Consider the following 17235-nt stretch of genomic DNA (forward strand, 5'->3'; position numbering starts at 1 on the left):
CATGTCAGTGGCCTTTCTCCTGCTATACAGGAAGAGGATACAGAATCTTTACTTGGTGGAAATGTTCCTTTCTGTGCAATATGTAGAGAAGCCCTTTGCAATGCGACTGATTCTCTGCAGCTGTGTGGAAAAAAAATAGTAAATTTATAAGTTTAAATGATGTAGGAATTCTTTGGAGTGACAGTTCCTTTCTCTTCTCACCCCATTCTGTACAGCACACTAGTGACAACACTTACATGTGTGAATAGAGCTGGTCAATGACATGAAGATACCAAATTATTGGAGAGCCAGTGTCATACGTGGCACTGGTGGTTTTGTTACCTTGATGTATTCAGCAGGATTCTGAGCCATTTGGCTATGCTGTTTGTTAGGATTCATTCCCAACAGCCTAGCTGCCCTTGTATAGAATATGGTTTGTAGAGTACCAAATTGAGGGTTAGTGAAGGGCCATATGGCTAACTCATCCCTTTTACTGCCCTTTGACTTAGAAATCTCATCTGTGGCATTCAAAACAGGTTTGATCATTCCTGACTCTTGGTCTCAGAAATTGATTCTTTTCCAGAAGTGGACTTCATTGGCAGAGAGGCTAGTCGACTCTAGTATTTCACTGAGCCAACAGGGTAGCTGAATAGCTGGGTTGTAGTCCCTTTGCTGCCATCATTTTCCAGGACAAAAATAAGGATTACTGCCATAGAATCACTGGTGCTTTGATGGCATTGGATGGCCCCCAACAAATACTTAACCAAGGATCATAAGAGTGCTCTGCAAAGCCAAAAGGGACAAAAATGGACTTATGGGGGGAAAAGTTGATGAGACTATGCCATCTCTAAATGATTACTTTGGGTTTAAACCACAAATGGAATAAAGTAAAAACAAGCTGTATAATATGTAGGTGGCACTTCTTTAATCCTACAATTTCTTGGAAAAAGTCTATAATCAAGGAAATCTATATTTAGTATTTGAATTTTTGTAAAGACAGTGTCTATCACTGATTGATGGAAATGTACAAGAGAGCCACTTGCTTTGAAGAAATGTTTTGGAGGGACATGTTGTAAAGCAATCGACCTAGTATCAGGGAAAGCAGAGAAGAACCATCTTTGCATACACGTAAGAGGACAAAAGCAGCAGTAGCTGTGTAGGCAAATACAGTATCCATTTATTCTGTACTTCCAGGACGCCCTGAAGATGTTGTTGGACTACAACTCCTATAATCCTTGGTCACTGTCCATGATGGCTGGGGATGATGGGAATTTTAGTTCAGCAACATCTGGAGGGCACCACATTAGCTACCTCTGCTCTATTGTAGTTTGGAATAAATACTTTCTCAGGGGAAGCAGCCCTTGCAGCCTGCTGTTTAAAAATATGTTCCAGAAGGATGACTGACTGAAACAGACTGACTATTTGAGTTATGCTTTCAAGGCACCTTCATGTTACAAATGTTGTTCCTTTTCCCTCCTCAGAACTAGATGTTAAGAACCTTCTTTCTGATGACCATTCGGAAGGCCTCACTTTGTTGGACCTATTGAGCTTCACTTACCAAGTTTCGCGGGGAATGGAGTTCTTAGCTTCTAAGAATGTGAGTGTCTGAAGGGAAAGTATGAAGGGATTGGCTAGTTTTAAGCCATGTTTAGTTTAGTTTGGTTTGGTTGTGGAATTTTTTATAGGTTTCTTATAAAAGAGCAGCAAACAAGGGCCATGCAGCTAACTGAAAGCACAAAACGAAAGGGATTATTTATTTGATCAATGTAAGTAATTTGATTTATAGCCTGAGATTCCACATAGACGGCTAAGGCAATAAAAATGCAACATAAAAGCAAGCAGCCAACCTCCTCAAACAATAAAATCAAGCACAATGTAAGATAAAATTCGTTATTTAAATCTAGACAACAAAATCAGTGACTTTCCCCAGGAGCGGGGGGGGGGGAGAACTAGATCCAGCCAGCTGGCCAGTTCTTGACATCCCCCAATCACTGTGGGCCATTTGACAGGTGGAGTCACCTGGCATGCACTTTGAAATTAAACCATGCGGGCAGAGCCTCAGGGATTTGCAGGCTCCAGTGATCAGCTGAGGGCTACCAGTTTCACACTTGAAGAAATGGCTGTGGGGGGAAAGCGGGAGAAGGCTATTGCACCTCCTGGTTGCAAACAGGATGATGTATTAAATGACAGGCGTTTGGTCTGATCTGGCAGGCCTCTTCTTATCTTCTTAAATAAGCTGAATCTCTGTACCAAGGTTGCAGCTGCTGAATCTTCTGCTCTTCCACCTGTCTCCTGCCTATTCTCCACCCATGCCTCCTATGAACTACAGGTGTTCCAATTTTAACTCCCACAGCAGAAGACAGAGAGAATGAAGGAAGAGGGACAGGAACCTCCAGAAGTTTTTCTTTTATTTTAAAGAGAGAGGGGGGTCTTTGTGGTCAGGATGTGATGAATGTTGCTTCTTTTTCAGGTGCATTTTCATATGCTTATTTAATGGGCAAATAATAAAATGATATTTTTTTTCCTGACATTGTCCTAAAAGTAATTAAAGCATCATATTTTTCCCTTATGGGTTACATAGATATTAATGTTAAAATCAATTGATGCTGCAGAAATTGTAGTTATCGGTTTGGTATAACATACTCTTACAAGCTTACCAACAATTTGCAAAACACAAATGTAAGGGGACATGGGCAATTCTGTATATGTTTTCTCAAAAGCAAGCCTCACTGAGTTCAATGAAACCAGGTGGAGCAACTGATAAAAAGAAGCATGCATTACCCTGATAGTTCTTAGGGAAAGCTAAATAGCAGGCATTAAGTGCATTTTGTTGCAAACATTCCAACTTTTTTTTTTTTTAAAGCCAGATATATATTTTCATGGGGCATGTCTTTTAAAAATCACCATTGTTAGCGGGAGGAAGGGAGGGAAGGGGAGAAGAAGCCCCTTCTTTCACTCACAAAGACCATCAGCTATTGCAACAAAAGTTAACTGAGCGCAAAATACTGCCAGCTATTAAACAACAACAATCCTGGCGATCTCCATACTTGTGAGTTAGAAATACCGATCATCCCTGGGAGAGCATCAGTTGTCCCTGGCCAGTCTTGGGGGGGGGGGGTCTAGCCCTATCCTGTTCCCTCATGTGGGATCCCTACCAATGAAGATACAAGGCAGCAGCAGGTTTGCTCAGTAATCCATGGAAGGCATTACATTATTTACAGCTACTATTTTTTAAAAAAAAGAAATAATCATAACAAACAAATGTTGTGCATAATACTGGGCATTTAATTATCTAATTAATACTATAGTTAAGCTAATCAAACCATCATTTAATTTCCTTATACAACTTACCCATCTTCTCCAACATTTGGGTGTTGAGTTTTCTGATTCTGGTACTGAATGAATTTATCCCAGTGTGTTTCAATTACTCTTTTTTGTTATACATCCTTCCCAGAGTTTCTTATAATATGAAATATTATGCATCCATATTGTATGTCTTTAGAAGGACTAACAGTGTAATTTATGTATTCTACAGTGTGTGCACCGGGATTTAGCAGCACGAAATGTCCTTCTGGCTCAAGGAAAAATTGTGAAGATCTGTGACTTTGGTCTGGCTAGAGACATCATGCATGATTCAAACTATGTATCTAAAGGCAGTGTATGTATTTTTACATTTACTTACCTTAAACTTTCATTAGAAAACAAAAATTAATATGTTGATTCAAACAATGCTTAAGGATCTTATTCTTGAGGATTTAAAAAAGGAAATTAACTGAGATTTGGATGAAAAATATTGGGAACTCCTTTTTCTTTAGCCCATCAGTTCTTTAGACACTATATCCAGTCTCTCCAACCTATTAATGCCAAACACAATTGGTATCAAAGCACTTTTTACACTTTACAGAAAAGTTGTATTTTGCTGCATAGAATTTTCTTATCTCTCTCGGGGGGGAAATTATTGTAATGTATGATGTGTCCATCAGAGCTCCGACTGGTGTGAACCAGATTTGCACAGGACTTCATAATCCAAGCACATTTATTGTGGTATAAAAAGCATATCAGTTGATGATATACCTTTACTCAGTTACTTATCCAGCTCATACAAACTTTGTATCAGAGCAACTGGACCATTTTTCAGTACTTGCAGCACTTAATCATTTATCAAACCAGCTATTCCAATCTTTTGCATAGTCAAAAACAATATTTCAGTGTCATTCAGTGAAAGTCAATAGCTGAAAGATCTTCTTACCCCTTATATACCCAGTTGATCACTGCACTTTGCAGGTGAGGGCCTCCTGTAGATACCATCTCATGAGGAGGTCCGTTCTGCACAACATAGCAAGTAGACCTTTAGTGTAGTGGTACCTACCCTTGGAATTCTCTCCCCTTAAATATTAGACAGGCACCATCTCTGTTATCTTTTTGGTGCCTACTGGAGACCTTCATCTTTCAACAAAACCTTACCCCAGTCTGTGCCTGTGTTGGAGCTGCTTTTTAAGATGTTTTGAAAGTTTTTAAAAAAAGATTTTTTAGAGATGATTTTTAATGATTTAAATATGTTTTGTTTTAATATATTTTAAAGTTTCTTTTCAAGATGTTTTAGAGTGTTTTTAGTATTTTTGTTTGCCGCCCTGGGCTCCTTCTGAGAGGAAGGGCGGGATATAAATTTAATAATGATATTAATGATGATGATGATGATGATGACGATGACAACAAGATGGCACTTAAGGCTCATCGTCAAACAATTTTTAATAATATTATTGCAAAACAGTAGAATAAAACTGAGATGGGGAAAATGGTATCACCTCTTCAGACAATACTATTGATCTGTGCTTCTGTACAATTTTTTAAAACCTCAGTTGTCTTTAACATCTCTATGAAGTTTTTTTTATGTTTTACCCATCCCAAAAGCTTTTAGAATGGACTGAAAAATATGCTGATGATTGCTATTGTAACCATTCTTATTGGTTCTTTGTATTCTTGCAGACCTTCCTTCCAGTGAAATGGATGGCACCTGAAAGCATTTTTGACAACCTGTATACCACATTAAGTGATGTCTGGTCTTATGGCATTCTGCTGTGGGAAATATTTTCTCTTGGTAGGCACCCTCATTATTTGGCACATAAAAGCACTGAGCTTTGATGAATAATTGGAGATCTTCCAAGTCTGTTGTGTAGGCATGTGGTTAGAGGCTATTTGCTCCTCTTCAAAATGTTTGGTGCTAACAAGAAGACTGGGTACAGAGATTTTAGAAAGGAGCAGAAGGACATATTCCTAATAGGCTAGAAAGGAACACCATATGTACCTGACTAAATCATTCCTTGCATATCCAAACCACAAGTGATATAACTGCCCTTCCTTGACCACTGCTTCAGTGAGTGTGAGGGTGGATTGCATTCCGCCCCTCTCAATGACTTGGTATCCTGACCACTTAGGTCACTAGACAATGCTTCTACTAAGCAAAGTGGGAGTGGAGAGGTCTAGCCCAAGAACAAATGTTGCCCCAGGCAAAGAGTATTTTTGGTTCCCACAACTTTATCCCTATCATATAAGCTCATAAATCTGCACGCATGGATTTGTGAAGCTGTAGTTGTTTATGCCATAATAAAAACATGTGTTTCCTCTAAGCTTATAGAAGCTTAAGAATATGAAACATGCTATCATCAAAAAACTGAACTATGTATCAACTTTGGGCAGACCAATATTACATGGCGTTGAAGTCAGTGACAGCCTTATAGCCAATTAGTTCAAAAGATAATGTTTCTCACTTTTGCCCTTCCAAACGGAAGCACGGCATCTCCAAAGACTGGTCAATGACATTTTCAACCAATTAAAATAGAGAGTCATTTACTTCATTCATATATCTCACTGACTGATGTTCCACCCTTATGTACCTCTGAAAGCATGACTGAGAATGTTCTAGAATGTTCAAGGAAAATACAGTTCTCAGAAATCTGGAAGATTCCATAAGGTCCATTACATTCCAGGAGGTTGGTGAAAATGTATGGAATTCATTTTACTTGAAACATTTCTATTTCCCCTTTTGTCACTAAAAACCAGAAATTCCAAAAATAATGTTGTGTTTAGTCTGGGTTTTGCATCTCAGGAAGCTGAATCCTTCATCCAGTGCGACTTTCCCAATATCTTCTGTGCTCGCACAGCATCTCCATTATACCAAGCCCTGGTGATCTATAGCCTAGACTGGTTCTCCCAACCACAGACAAGCACAGAAGTCAAGAGGGATTATTGCCTTGTTTAGAAGTTCTGTGATATGTTGACATCATGTGAATGATTCAAGAATGTGGCCATAACTTGGCTACATCCTGGCTTAACTTGCTTCTAAAGATGTCGTTGGAGTATTTAGAATCTTATCTTCTTTGACATACACTGAACTGTTTATGATACTTCCGGAAATTGTTATGGTTTCTTGAAGATTTTAATGACATCTCATTGCCTTGGACTTTCAGGTGGCACTCCGTACCCTGGCATGATGGTTGATTCCACGTTCTATAACAAAATAAAAAGTGGCTACCGAATGGCAAAACCTGACCATGCTACCAGCGAAGTGTATGTATTCAAATATACATAAACCTCTCCAGAGCTAAACTGGGGGCGGGGGAGACAGTTCTGCATGCTTGCAGCAGAGCCTGGCTGTGTATGTTGCTGACTGATGTGCTTCCTGCAATGTGCTCTTCTTCCAGATGGTGGTCTGTGCCAGATAGGGTTCGGACCCAGCAGGGTGGGTGGCTGCCAGGCTTTTGGCTCCAGAAAGGGAAGCAAGGCAAACTCAAGCATTGCATGCCCAAATTCAGGTTCTGGTAGGGCCACAACCAGCAGGGCAAGACTTAGGCAAAGTCAAACAGAACAGAAGGCAGCTTCCATTAAGGAAAGTGTGGGGAACCTGTGGCGCTTCAAAGGTTGCTGGACTACCACCCTGTGTGGCCATACTGGCTGGGGCTGATGGAGTCATCTAACTACATCTGGAGGGGCACAGGTTCTCTACCCCTGGGAGTCGAGCAAAGCAGAGGTCAGGTTCTGGTGAGACAAACCTTTCTGAGGAGGAGAGTGTGAAGCTCAGGCTGAAGAGTAAAACTCAAGCATTGCTTCAATGACAAGCAAATCCAGACTGAGCTTTGAACAGACCTGCAGCTCTGTTTGGGGGTCTTCCTCTGCTTCCAGGGCGTGACATTTCTTCAGTTAAAAGGGTCTAGCCTGCTTCAGTAGCTACTGATTCCGATGACACAGGGAAGATCATGGGTTTTGCTGGGGCTTCAGGGCTGGAGTAATCCAAGTTCAGGGATGGCAACATGACTTCCTCAGGCTAGAAAGGTGTTGAAGACATGGGCAAATTCATTTCCCCCTCCGATAGTTCCTCTGAATCCCCAAGCTTATCCCCTAAATATGAGTGTTGGACCCCACGATCATGACACAATGCCACTTAAAAACCAGTTTTACACTTGTAAAGATGTTTCCTTTCTAAAATAAGGTGGTAAATGTGCAGCTAAATGCATGGATATTCACATGGCACTTAAAATAATTAGAAAAAGATGAACAACCCACCTAAAGCATGGGGGATGGAACAAGACTAATGGCTGAGCCAGACTTCAATTCAGTTTGTACATTTGTCATAGCAATTGCACAGCTGAGTTTACTCTGTGGCTGAGGGGTACCCTGTGAGATCTTCCCCAACTTCTGTTATGTGTCTGTCTTTATACTGTCATTAATTTGCTTATGAAAACTCAAAAGTCACAGATTATTAAGCTATTCCCCCCTCCTATTCTGTTCACAGGTATGACATCATGGTGAAATGCTGGAACAGTGAACCTGAGAAAAGACCTTCTTTTTATCATTTGAGTGAAATAGTTGAGAATTTGTTGCCTGGAGAATACAAGAAGGTTTGTCCTTTTGGAAACTGGGTTGCTTCTAGGATTTCAGAAGATAATGTTGCTTGGCTGTGCTAATGATTCCTGTACCATAAGTAGGGTGAATTAAGTGTTGAAAACCCTATTCATTGGGTCGCCATAAGTCGGGATCAACTTGAAGGCAGTCCATTTCCATTTCCATTTCAGACAACATTGTATAGAATGATGATAATGTAGAAATACAAAGCCCTACTATAAGATCCTACTTCTATTTTATTATTTATTTATTTAAAATATTTCTATCCTGCCCTTCTACCCTATAATAGGGCACTCAGGGCAGAGAAACCCCAAGCACTCACATTTTCCTTGAAAGGAAACCTTACTGTGACACAGTATTAAGTTTTAGAGAGAAGATTTGTAAAGATAATATTGGGGGGAGAAGGATAAGAGAAAAGGTCATAAACAATGCCAACCAATTTTGCAAAATAAATATTTTCAGAGTTATGAGAGAATTCACTTGGACTTCTTGAAGAGTGACCATCCTGCTGTCACACGCATGAGAACAGACTGTGACAACACCTACATCGGAGTAACTTACAAGAATGAAGACAAACTGAAGGACAGGGAGAGTGGATTTGATGAGCAAAGACTCAGTGCTGACAGTGGCTACATAATCCCCCTGCCGGATATTGACCCTGTTTCAGAAGATGAACTTAGCAAAAGGAACAGGCACAGGTAAACCTGATTAAAGTTCACTGTGATCTAAATTCTGATATCAACCATTAGGGATGGAAGGATCAGTCTGTTCCTGATCTGGGTCACTTTTGTATTCATGTCTGTGTCAGTGTTACTTCATGCCTGTTCCATCCTTTTTTCATATTAATCTGCAATTTAAAAAAAATCCACACAAAAAATCATATTTAAATGACAGATTTTCTTATTTATTGATTTATATAGTACTTATAGGCCAAAATATGCAGCAGCTGGTCATGATGGAGCAGTGTACTAACACTGCCACATTTGCAGCCCCACTGCCCATTCCACTCAGGGTGGAACCTGGAAATGGTTCAGCGATTGGGCCTGGAACAGGCAGCAGCCTGATGCCATTAAGTGACTATAGCAGGGCTGACTTGGGATCCAGTGGATTCTAGGCTGGCTTTGCCCCTCTCCATCCCCTTAGTGCTTCATTTGGGGGCTTTCAGTGGGTACCAGTGATGGTAATTCTTCCAGCGGTACTTCCACCTGTCCACACATTTGGTGGATGGAACAGCAAGCTCCCATGCCAGAGGAGTGTCACTGGCATCACTGTGCAGATGGAGGCTGGCAGAACTGTTTGGGGCCATCGGGTTTGGATTGCATCCTAAATGTATTTTCTCTCAAAGTATACATATCTAAACATATTCTGTTGTACAGTACCCATGTTTGAACACATTTTCGTATCCTTGTTTGAGCCAAGAACGGCAAAAATCAATTTTTGATTGCAATAATCAAAGATTGTGTGAAATCCAAAGGATAACTTCATTCTAATTTGCACATTAGTCTAGGAAATGCCTATCGTAACTATTGCAAAAAAGAAAATCCTCAGGCATCCCTGTTACCTACACAAGGCAGCCCATCTAGAATAGTTGTTCAAAACATGTTAATTGATTTCATATTCTTGGTTAGTGATTTCAGTGATTGAATATAGATAGCTTTTTTACCATTATAATTTATCACGATATGCACTTACCTAGTCGGTAAGCTGGTCTTCAGTATTGTTTAGCAAGTAGTGAGGCCCATATAAGTTTTTACCATTCTTGTACTTCCCCAGATTTCTGATACAGAGCTCTATGTGCTATAGTCATTTCTTGTTTCCTGATGTGTACTAGAATTTCCTTTAGTTCCACACACGGCAATGGTGAAGCCCAGCAGACCTGGCCAGTGCCTTACATGAATTAAATGTGAAACCTGGAATATGTCCCAAATCTTCTGCAACAAGCAGGGGTTCTATGACAAATGCACAGGGATTCCTCAGCAAAAAAGATGATGTGGAAAAGGTTTCCCAAAGCTAGAAAGCTTGATAAAAAACATTATAGTCTCACATGTAAAAAAAGGGTTTCTTTGGTATTTTGCTAGTTTAGTAGGAAGTAGTCTCAGAAATTTGTGAGAAGGTCTGCAAGGTCAGAAGATTGGGGAGCTCTTTTTTTAATCCAAGATTATGTATATATGCCTTCTGATGAATTCCTAGGAAGGACTTCTGTTGCCCAAGATAATTGAAGAATGTGTTTTTCACATGTGCATTTTTAACTTCCTAAATGTTTTCCTCCCATGGTCTTCTTACACAGTTCCCAAACTTCTGAAGAAAGTGCCATTGAAACTGGTTCCAGCAGTTCTACGTTTGTCAAGCGAGAGGACGAGACCATCGAGGACATCGACATTATTGATGACATCGGAATGGATTCCTCAGAACTGGTTGAGGACAGTTTCCTGTAACTCCTGAAGGATGTAGTGGACAACTTTTGAGGTGTGCAAGACAATGACAACAACAACAAAGGGAATCTCAACACATAATTCATGGATTTTTGACTCCCTAAGTAAAACCACTTTAATACAGATGGTCAAGACTTGCAATGCCAAGTGTCCCAACAAGGGGCATAGAGATCTCACCCTGGTTTATGGAACAAGAAGACATTCAAAAACCAGCTCTTAAGCATCGCCCCTTGAAGTACTTCCATAGTATCTCAGTGCTGTTTGCAGTTTTAATTGGTAGGTGGATAAAGGAAAAGGCCATGGACAGTTCAATTGTTTCAAGGGCATTCACAACTCAGATGGATAACATTTCCACTATGGTGAAACATCACCAAAGTAACTATGTAATTACCTGTCTTTACGAGGATATTTTGTGGTCTATGTGGAATAGGCTTTTTGTTTTTTAAGAAGACCACTCAAGACTTCTGTGTATTTTTTTCCTTCAGTCTCATTATAAGCTGCTGTTGAACTATCACATGAGATGAAGTGCATTAAAAAAACAAACCACTTTTGAAACTCAAAGTATTTGGTACTAGGAAACTTTTTACCTTTTTCTCAGCTAACGCAAATAAAAGAAAATGACAATTTCTAACCTTTTACAATAGCTTAGTAAATCAAGTGCCACTCTTCCTAAGTGATCATAGAGGAATAACTGTTTACCTACTACTACTGTTTTCAGTATCACTAAGTATAGTTTATAACTACTCCTTGCCCTTCATTAAAAACACAGTACTTAAAAAAGTTACTAATGAACTAAAGCATTTTAGCATGTAAACATTTACAAGAAACAACTGTTCTATTTGACTGTTAATGGCTTTGATAAATTAAAATTAGTTTAGGAAGTAGGGAAAGCTAATGTATTCAATGGCATCCATCCTTAGTGGAGAGTCTATCCTAATACAATGAATGTATGAGCTAGTGAATCCTCCTTTGATTTAGTGGAACTCTTAAAATTTGAAGTTTATTTTTAAACCTTCATTTGCAACTAGGTTTCTCAAGTTATTGCACAATAAATGTGTGGCTAATCAATCAATAGCAAGGCTGCTTTAGAGTACTCAAGAAATACACTGCACATTGAAAAGTTTGTTTTGGGTTTACATGTGATTAATTGATTTGATGCACCAAATGCTCTTTCTGGAAAACCTTCTTTCTGAGCCCGAGATTTCCAATTAAGTACATTGCAACTTTGCAAAAGAAAAAAACATCTAGTTTTAGCATTGCATTTTAACAGAAATGTAACTGGATCCTATTGTCCTTGTCAAGTTTATCTATAACTATAGAGGTCAATAAGTAAGAGTCTTTTTCCATCTGGTCCAATGGGCCAAACCTAATCAGGAGTAAAGAAATTGTTTCTAAAGGCCTCTCCACATGTTACATTTTTGAGGAATGTAAAAAAACAGGATTGGCCGTAACCTCCTGTTGTGTGTACATTTAGTGGAAAATCTATCTCTGTGATCTGTAATGTGTAAAATGGTCCCAAACAGAATTGATCCTACTTTTAGGCATCCTCAAACAAGAGTTTTGTATCAGTCCTTTCTTAATCTGCATCTCTTATGAGTGTATATGTGTCACTGAAATTGTTTTATGATTTATGATGCATTCATATATAAGTTTCATTAAGTTCAGAGGGACTTACTCCCAGCTAAGTGGGCATAGGGTTGCAGCAGTAGACTGTGATTTTGTCATAAAGTCTGTGGAAATCATGAACTGGAATCAGTCTATGACATATATGGACTAAGAGAGCATGGGGGACAAAAAGAGATCCCATGATTTTCATTTTCATAAATCCAGTGCTTAATTTCATTGAAGGGTAAACCTGCTAAGGAGCTATGCTGTTAGCTCTAAAAGTCCTGTTCCTTCTTCCTCAATATGTTTGTGACAAGTAAAAGTTGTTCACAGGTGAGGAAAAAAGAACTTGGCACATTCTCAGAGGCATCTTCTGTATAGTTATAAAAAAAACATACAAAGACTCAGACCTGGTATTGAAACCAGATAGTAGAGCATTAATCAGATCTGACATTTACTTAAGCCTTGCACAAATGTGGCCCAGTGTGGAGGCTTGCTGGATTTCCTGTGAAATCAGGGGCCACTAGGTATCACTAAATGTAGCATATGGTAGCAATTGGCCAGTGGTGGATGAGCACTTTGAGCAATATAACTTTTTATGTGACAGACTCACAGACTTACCTATGATTATGGCTATGGCTCTATACATTACTGATGCAATAGTTAAAGGACAAATAGATGAATGTAGCATGTGCTAGAGACAATGCTGTGTTGGTGCTGGGCCCCACAGCTGTTGATAAGCACCTGGCAGGACTAAAAATGCAGTGCAAATCAATGCTTTGTGCTGGACCAATGATAACTCAGTGTTACATAGCCAACTCATTTGATGCTCGATAACTAACTACAATTTAAACATGAAGCACCAAGTTATACTATGGGTGAAGAAAAGCTCAATTTGATCCCCAAAGATTAGAGTTTAACCATCTCCCATTAAATCAATGGGACTTGTGCTTCCTTGTGGCTGGTCTGTGAGCATAGGGATATCTGTGGTAAATAATTCATTGTGTTGTGGCATTCAGAACCACAATGTGCCCAATATAGATCTATGCAATTACTTGGGCAAAACATGCAAGTCTAAGGCTTCTAGATATTCAGCACAGACATCTCTGCCAGATCAAGTCCCATTCATTGCACTGTGTCAGTGCAATGGTTAGAAACCATAAATACTGACTTGCATGTTTGTGTTTGGCTTTCCTGCACATGGATCAGGTCTTATGTTTCACAGGCTTTCCTATTTTACTGCCCACTAAAGAATAAGCTGCAATATTCTTACCTTGTTTTTTTCTTCTTGTAGTTTTATTTTGTATCTCACAAACAAACCCATGGTAATCCACAATGGGCATATCTTGTTTTAGGTTAACACAGGTCACATTGCAATGCACAGCTGTCTATACCATATACCACTGATGGGGATCCACATTCATTTCCTCTCTTCATTGCAATGTGGACAGGAATATATATTACCATCTGCTCTCCGTGGCGCAGAGTGGTAAGCAGCGGTAACGCAGCCGAAGCTCTGCTCACGGTCGGAGTTCGATTCCAACGGAAGGAGGAAGTCGAATCTCCGGTAAAAGGGGTCGAGGTCCACTCAGCCTTCCATCCATCCGTGGTCGGTAAAATGAGTACCCGGCATATGCTGGGGGGTAAAGAAAGGCCGGGGAAGGAACTGGCAATCCCACCCCATATATACCATCTGCCTAGTAAGCGTCGCAAGACATCACCCTAAGAGTCGGAAATGACTTGCACTACAAGTGCGGGGACACCTTTACCTTTACCTTTTACTCTCATGTTAGTGAGATCTAATACCTTTTGGCAATGTAACTGTAGCTGGATTGGGACCAAGTTCTAGTTGTGGACCAAAATATTTTTTAGATTTTTAAGCCTATGAAAATCTTAGTTCCTGGCACTACAATGGACTGCACACTGGAAAACTTTACAAAGTCAACACATTCATACAGGAGGTACCTGTTTGACTAAGGCTGCAATCCTGTATGCGCTTACACAAAAGAAACCACATTGAATTCAATTAGACTTATTTTGAGTAGACATTTATAGGATTGCACCGTTAGTCTTTCATTACTAGCTGGGGGAGTAAGAACCCTGAATTTTGTTACCGTAGTGACTGTCTGATGATAATCTTAGTAACTATTTCTCTGTTGCGGCTCAGTTTTGAGAAGCTTTCAGAAAAGAAATACCCAGCTTCTGTCTGTTCTGCATTTGTATCATGACAATCGAATCTTGCCTGTGAAACACAACTTTCCCATTTTGAATGGCAGACCCGATTCCTTAAAATGTGGTCTGCAAATGTACAAAACAGTCCTATGATATAATGAGGGACATAAGATAAGGTGATGTTATACATCAATATGTATATATGTATTTTTGTATCGACTTTGAGAGTACTGCCAAAACATTTATGACAAGCTGTATCACTGCCTTTGTTTATAATTTTTATTTTACTGTGATATACTCCACAGGCACGCTAACTGTTGCACTTTTAAATGTCCAAAATTTATATTTTAGAATGATAAAGAAAAGCGCATAAAGTTTCCAAGATGGTGGTATTGTGAAATGTTTCAGAAGAACAATTTAGATGAATGACCATAGGTACAAAATGTAATACAAATGCCCCTGTTCTTATTTTTGTCTTTTCAAAATAACATGTAAATTAAGATCTTTATATTTCAATAAATGATATATAATTTAAAGATACTTAAGAGGGTTTTTACTCTTGGCTCAAAGCAGGGCCCTTTTTTTTCAAGCAGCCCTATCCTATGGATGGTTCCATGGTAACTGGCAACAGAACAGATTAACTGTGCAATCCTAGACATGTCTACACAGAAGTAAGTCCTACAGAGTTCAGTGGGTCTTACTCCAGTTAAGTGTGTACAGGACTGTAGTCTTAGAGCATGATCCTAACCTTTTGTGTCTATTTCTGAAATGGGAGTGAAGATAGTGCATAGATTTCTGTCTCGCTGGTCTCTGAGAGGAATTACTTTTGGGGGGAGGGGTCACTGTAACCAAGATCTGAGCTACATGCAGGTAGCCAAGGCTGGATTATGGTGGCTGGGGCCCCCACTGCAGAAAATAACTTGTTGGGAGTACCTTATTTCAGACAAAACCACCAGAGGAAAGATGCATCTTAGCTGTTAGGAAGAAAAGAAGGGCAAAGTGGGAATCTAGAAGGAAGCCCTATAGCCACAGGGGTGGGGGAGATAATGGGGGTACCATCCAGCAGAGTTGTGCTTTGCCCCCCCAAGTTTTTTGGGGGGAAATTGTTGTCTTTTTAATTTGTGACATGACAGACAATGACAACCTCCATTTAAAGAATGACTGCTTGTTTTAAGAACAGAAACAATTTAAGAATAGGACTCTCTGAAGACTTCAGTGACTAAGTGACCCTTGAAGAGTTAAATATTAGAACTTTGTATTATGGGCTAGTGTTAGACCCCAGCCCTTGGACTTTCCTTTGCTCTGCTTTTGAGTTTCAGTTGTGTTCTCTATCCAGCCAGCAACAAAGAAGCATGTTTGTTTGCTTGCAGTAAGAAATAAGAGTTTGTTTATCCTGCAGTTATTATAATGGGTAGAACAGGATTAGGTGCTTATTGATAAAGAGTGAAATAAAGAGATAACTAAAATTGATCTGGAAGAAATGACTACCTTAAGTTACCTTTTACTCTTTTAAAGCTCTCACTATGCTCAGAATCACAGCTGCAACTTTTTCTTCTTTTTCTTGAGTACTTGATGGGAAAGTATGAAAAGAGCACTACCGGTACAGAAATATTGCTGTGTACACTAGAGGTAGCTGGCTGACTGGCTACCTAGGCTGTAACTCCAGCCTAATTTCTGATTTTCCCAATATGTGCAGCTCAGTATGAGATCTTTTCAGGGTTTCTGGACAGAAAACTCAACCCAGCAACCAGTGAAAAAAAATCCAACTGATTTTCACAATTAGTTTCCAATTGCTTAGTTCTTCCTTATATAACAGCCAGTTAAAAAGTTTTCCCTTGAGTGTCCAGTTGAAAAACAACATCATTAAATTCCACTTGAAAAATAAACTTGTATATACTATAGGTTTAGGGAAGGGTAGAGAGAAAATAAATACTTTAAGGTGTGTTTGTTAACTCCTTCTTGAGAGTCCTTCCTTCTGTTCTTTTTCCTGAACTTAAGGTTTTCCTTCCTGTTGGTCAATCAAGGGAAAACTCCCAGTTGCTTCTCTGGTTACCAGAACATGCTAAAAATCAATGAAGAGATCTGGTCTTGAAGGAAACAGCTCTGAGCATGCTCAGAACAGATTCTGGTAGGGTGGGAAGGCCCTCGGTTCTCCCAAGCCAATATAATATCCATTGATTGCCCTCAAAACTACAGGAGGGAGTGGGAAACAGTATAACCAGGGCTGAAAAACTGGCAATTCTTCTAGAGACACATGGGAAAGACCTCTTTAGTTTTGAACTAGGATTGGCTGAGTGATGCAGATAACTGATTGGTCTGAGAACAGGAGACTGACAGAAATGCCTCCAGAGCTTCTCTTGAATTCAAATGGACATACAAAATGTCTGTAGAACAGGAAACAGTGTGTGGCTTTGAGATTGGGGTGTGTGTGAAAAATATGCTTGACATTCGCCTTGGAAGGGTTATGCCCCAGTAGCCCTAGTGAAACAGCCTGCACTGACAGTGACCAGAGAATTGATCACCTGGTAGGCTTTTCCCTTCAATGCACATTAGAGAATGAGAGAAGCTCTCTCAGGCTTTTAGTTCTGGTCTGAGTTGCTTCAATCACACCCCCACACACCATTTCAGTCCAGTAACATAACAGGTCTGGTGCTTTAACGGAAACTTACTAGTGGATACTGCATTTGCTGAGTGCTAAATGAGTTATGGCTTTCAGGCTGTGTCGTATCCATTAATACACTTTTAAGGATATGTGTGCTAGGGTTCCTGTGGCCCTTGAATGTTGCAGGAATGTCAGACTTGCTGGCACAGTAGCTCACTCAAGGATATCCTGGGCACACCAATTCCAGTTCTATGTCAGAAAAAGATATATTTCATTTATTCACTTCAAATAAGTAGTCATATACACCACAAGTATAAGGAGCATGTTTTTTTTTCTTTCAATTAATTTTTTTATTCAAATTTTCAAAATCAAGACAATACAAAAAGAAAAACACAAATTAAAACTAATACAAGAAAAAGAAAAAGAAAAAAAAACTATTGACTTCCGATTTGTCGTAGTTCAGCTATAGGTCTATAATATAAAACAAACCTGTCTCTTGATAAATTATAAAATCACCTTCCTCCAGCAGTTATCTTAGTTGGTATC

At 39.5% G+C, this 17235-nt stretch overlaps 1 protein-coding gene across 3 annotated transcripts in view; it reads left to right on the forward strand.

The window, feature by feature from the left end:
- Positions 1-14583, forward strand: part of PDGFRA (platelet derived growth factor receptor alpha) — a 67592-nt gene extending 53009 nt beyond the window's left edge. For all 3 annotated transcript variants that reach the window (XM_061583223.1, XM_061583224.1, XM_061583225.1), the window contains exons 17-23: positions 1461-1576; positions 3515-3637; positions 4966-5077; positions 6447-6546; positions 7769-7874; positions 8341-8576; positions 10166-14583. In XM_061583223.1, coding sequence (XP_061439207.1) covers positions 1461-1576; positions 3515-3637; positions 4966-5077; positions 6447-6546; positions 7769-7874; positions 8341-8576; positions 10166-10313 — 941 coding nt within the window. In that variant the 3' untranslated portion in view covers positions 10314-14583. The remainder of the gene's footprint in view (positions 1-1460; positions 1577-3514; positions 3638-4965; positions 5078-6446; positions 6547-7768; positions 7875-8340; positions 8577-10165) is intronic.
- The last annotated feature ends 2652 nt before the right edge of the window (positions 14584-17235 follow it).

Source organism: Rhineura floridana, chromosome 9 (assembly GCF_030035675.1).
Source record: "Rhineura floridana isolate rRhiFlo1 chromosome 9, rRhiFlo1.hap2, whole genome shotgun sequence".
NCBI lineage: Eukaryota > Metazoa > Chordata > Lepidosauria > Squamata > Rhineuridae > Rhineura > Rhineura floridana.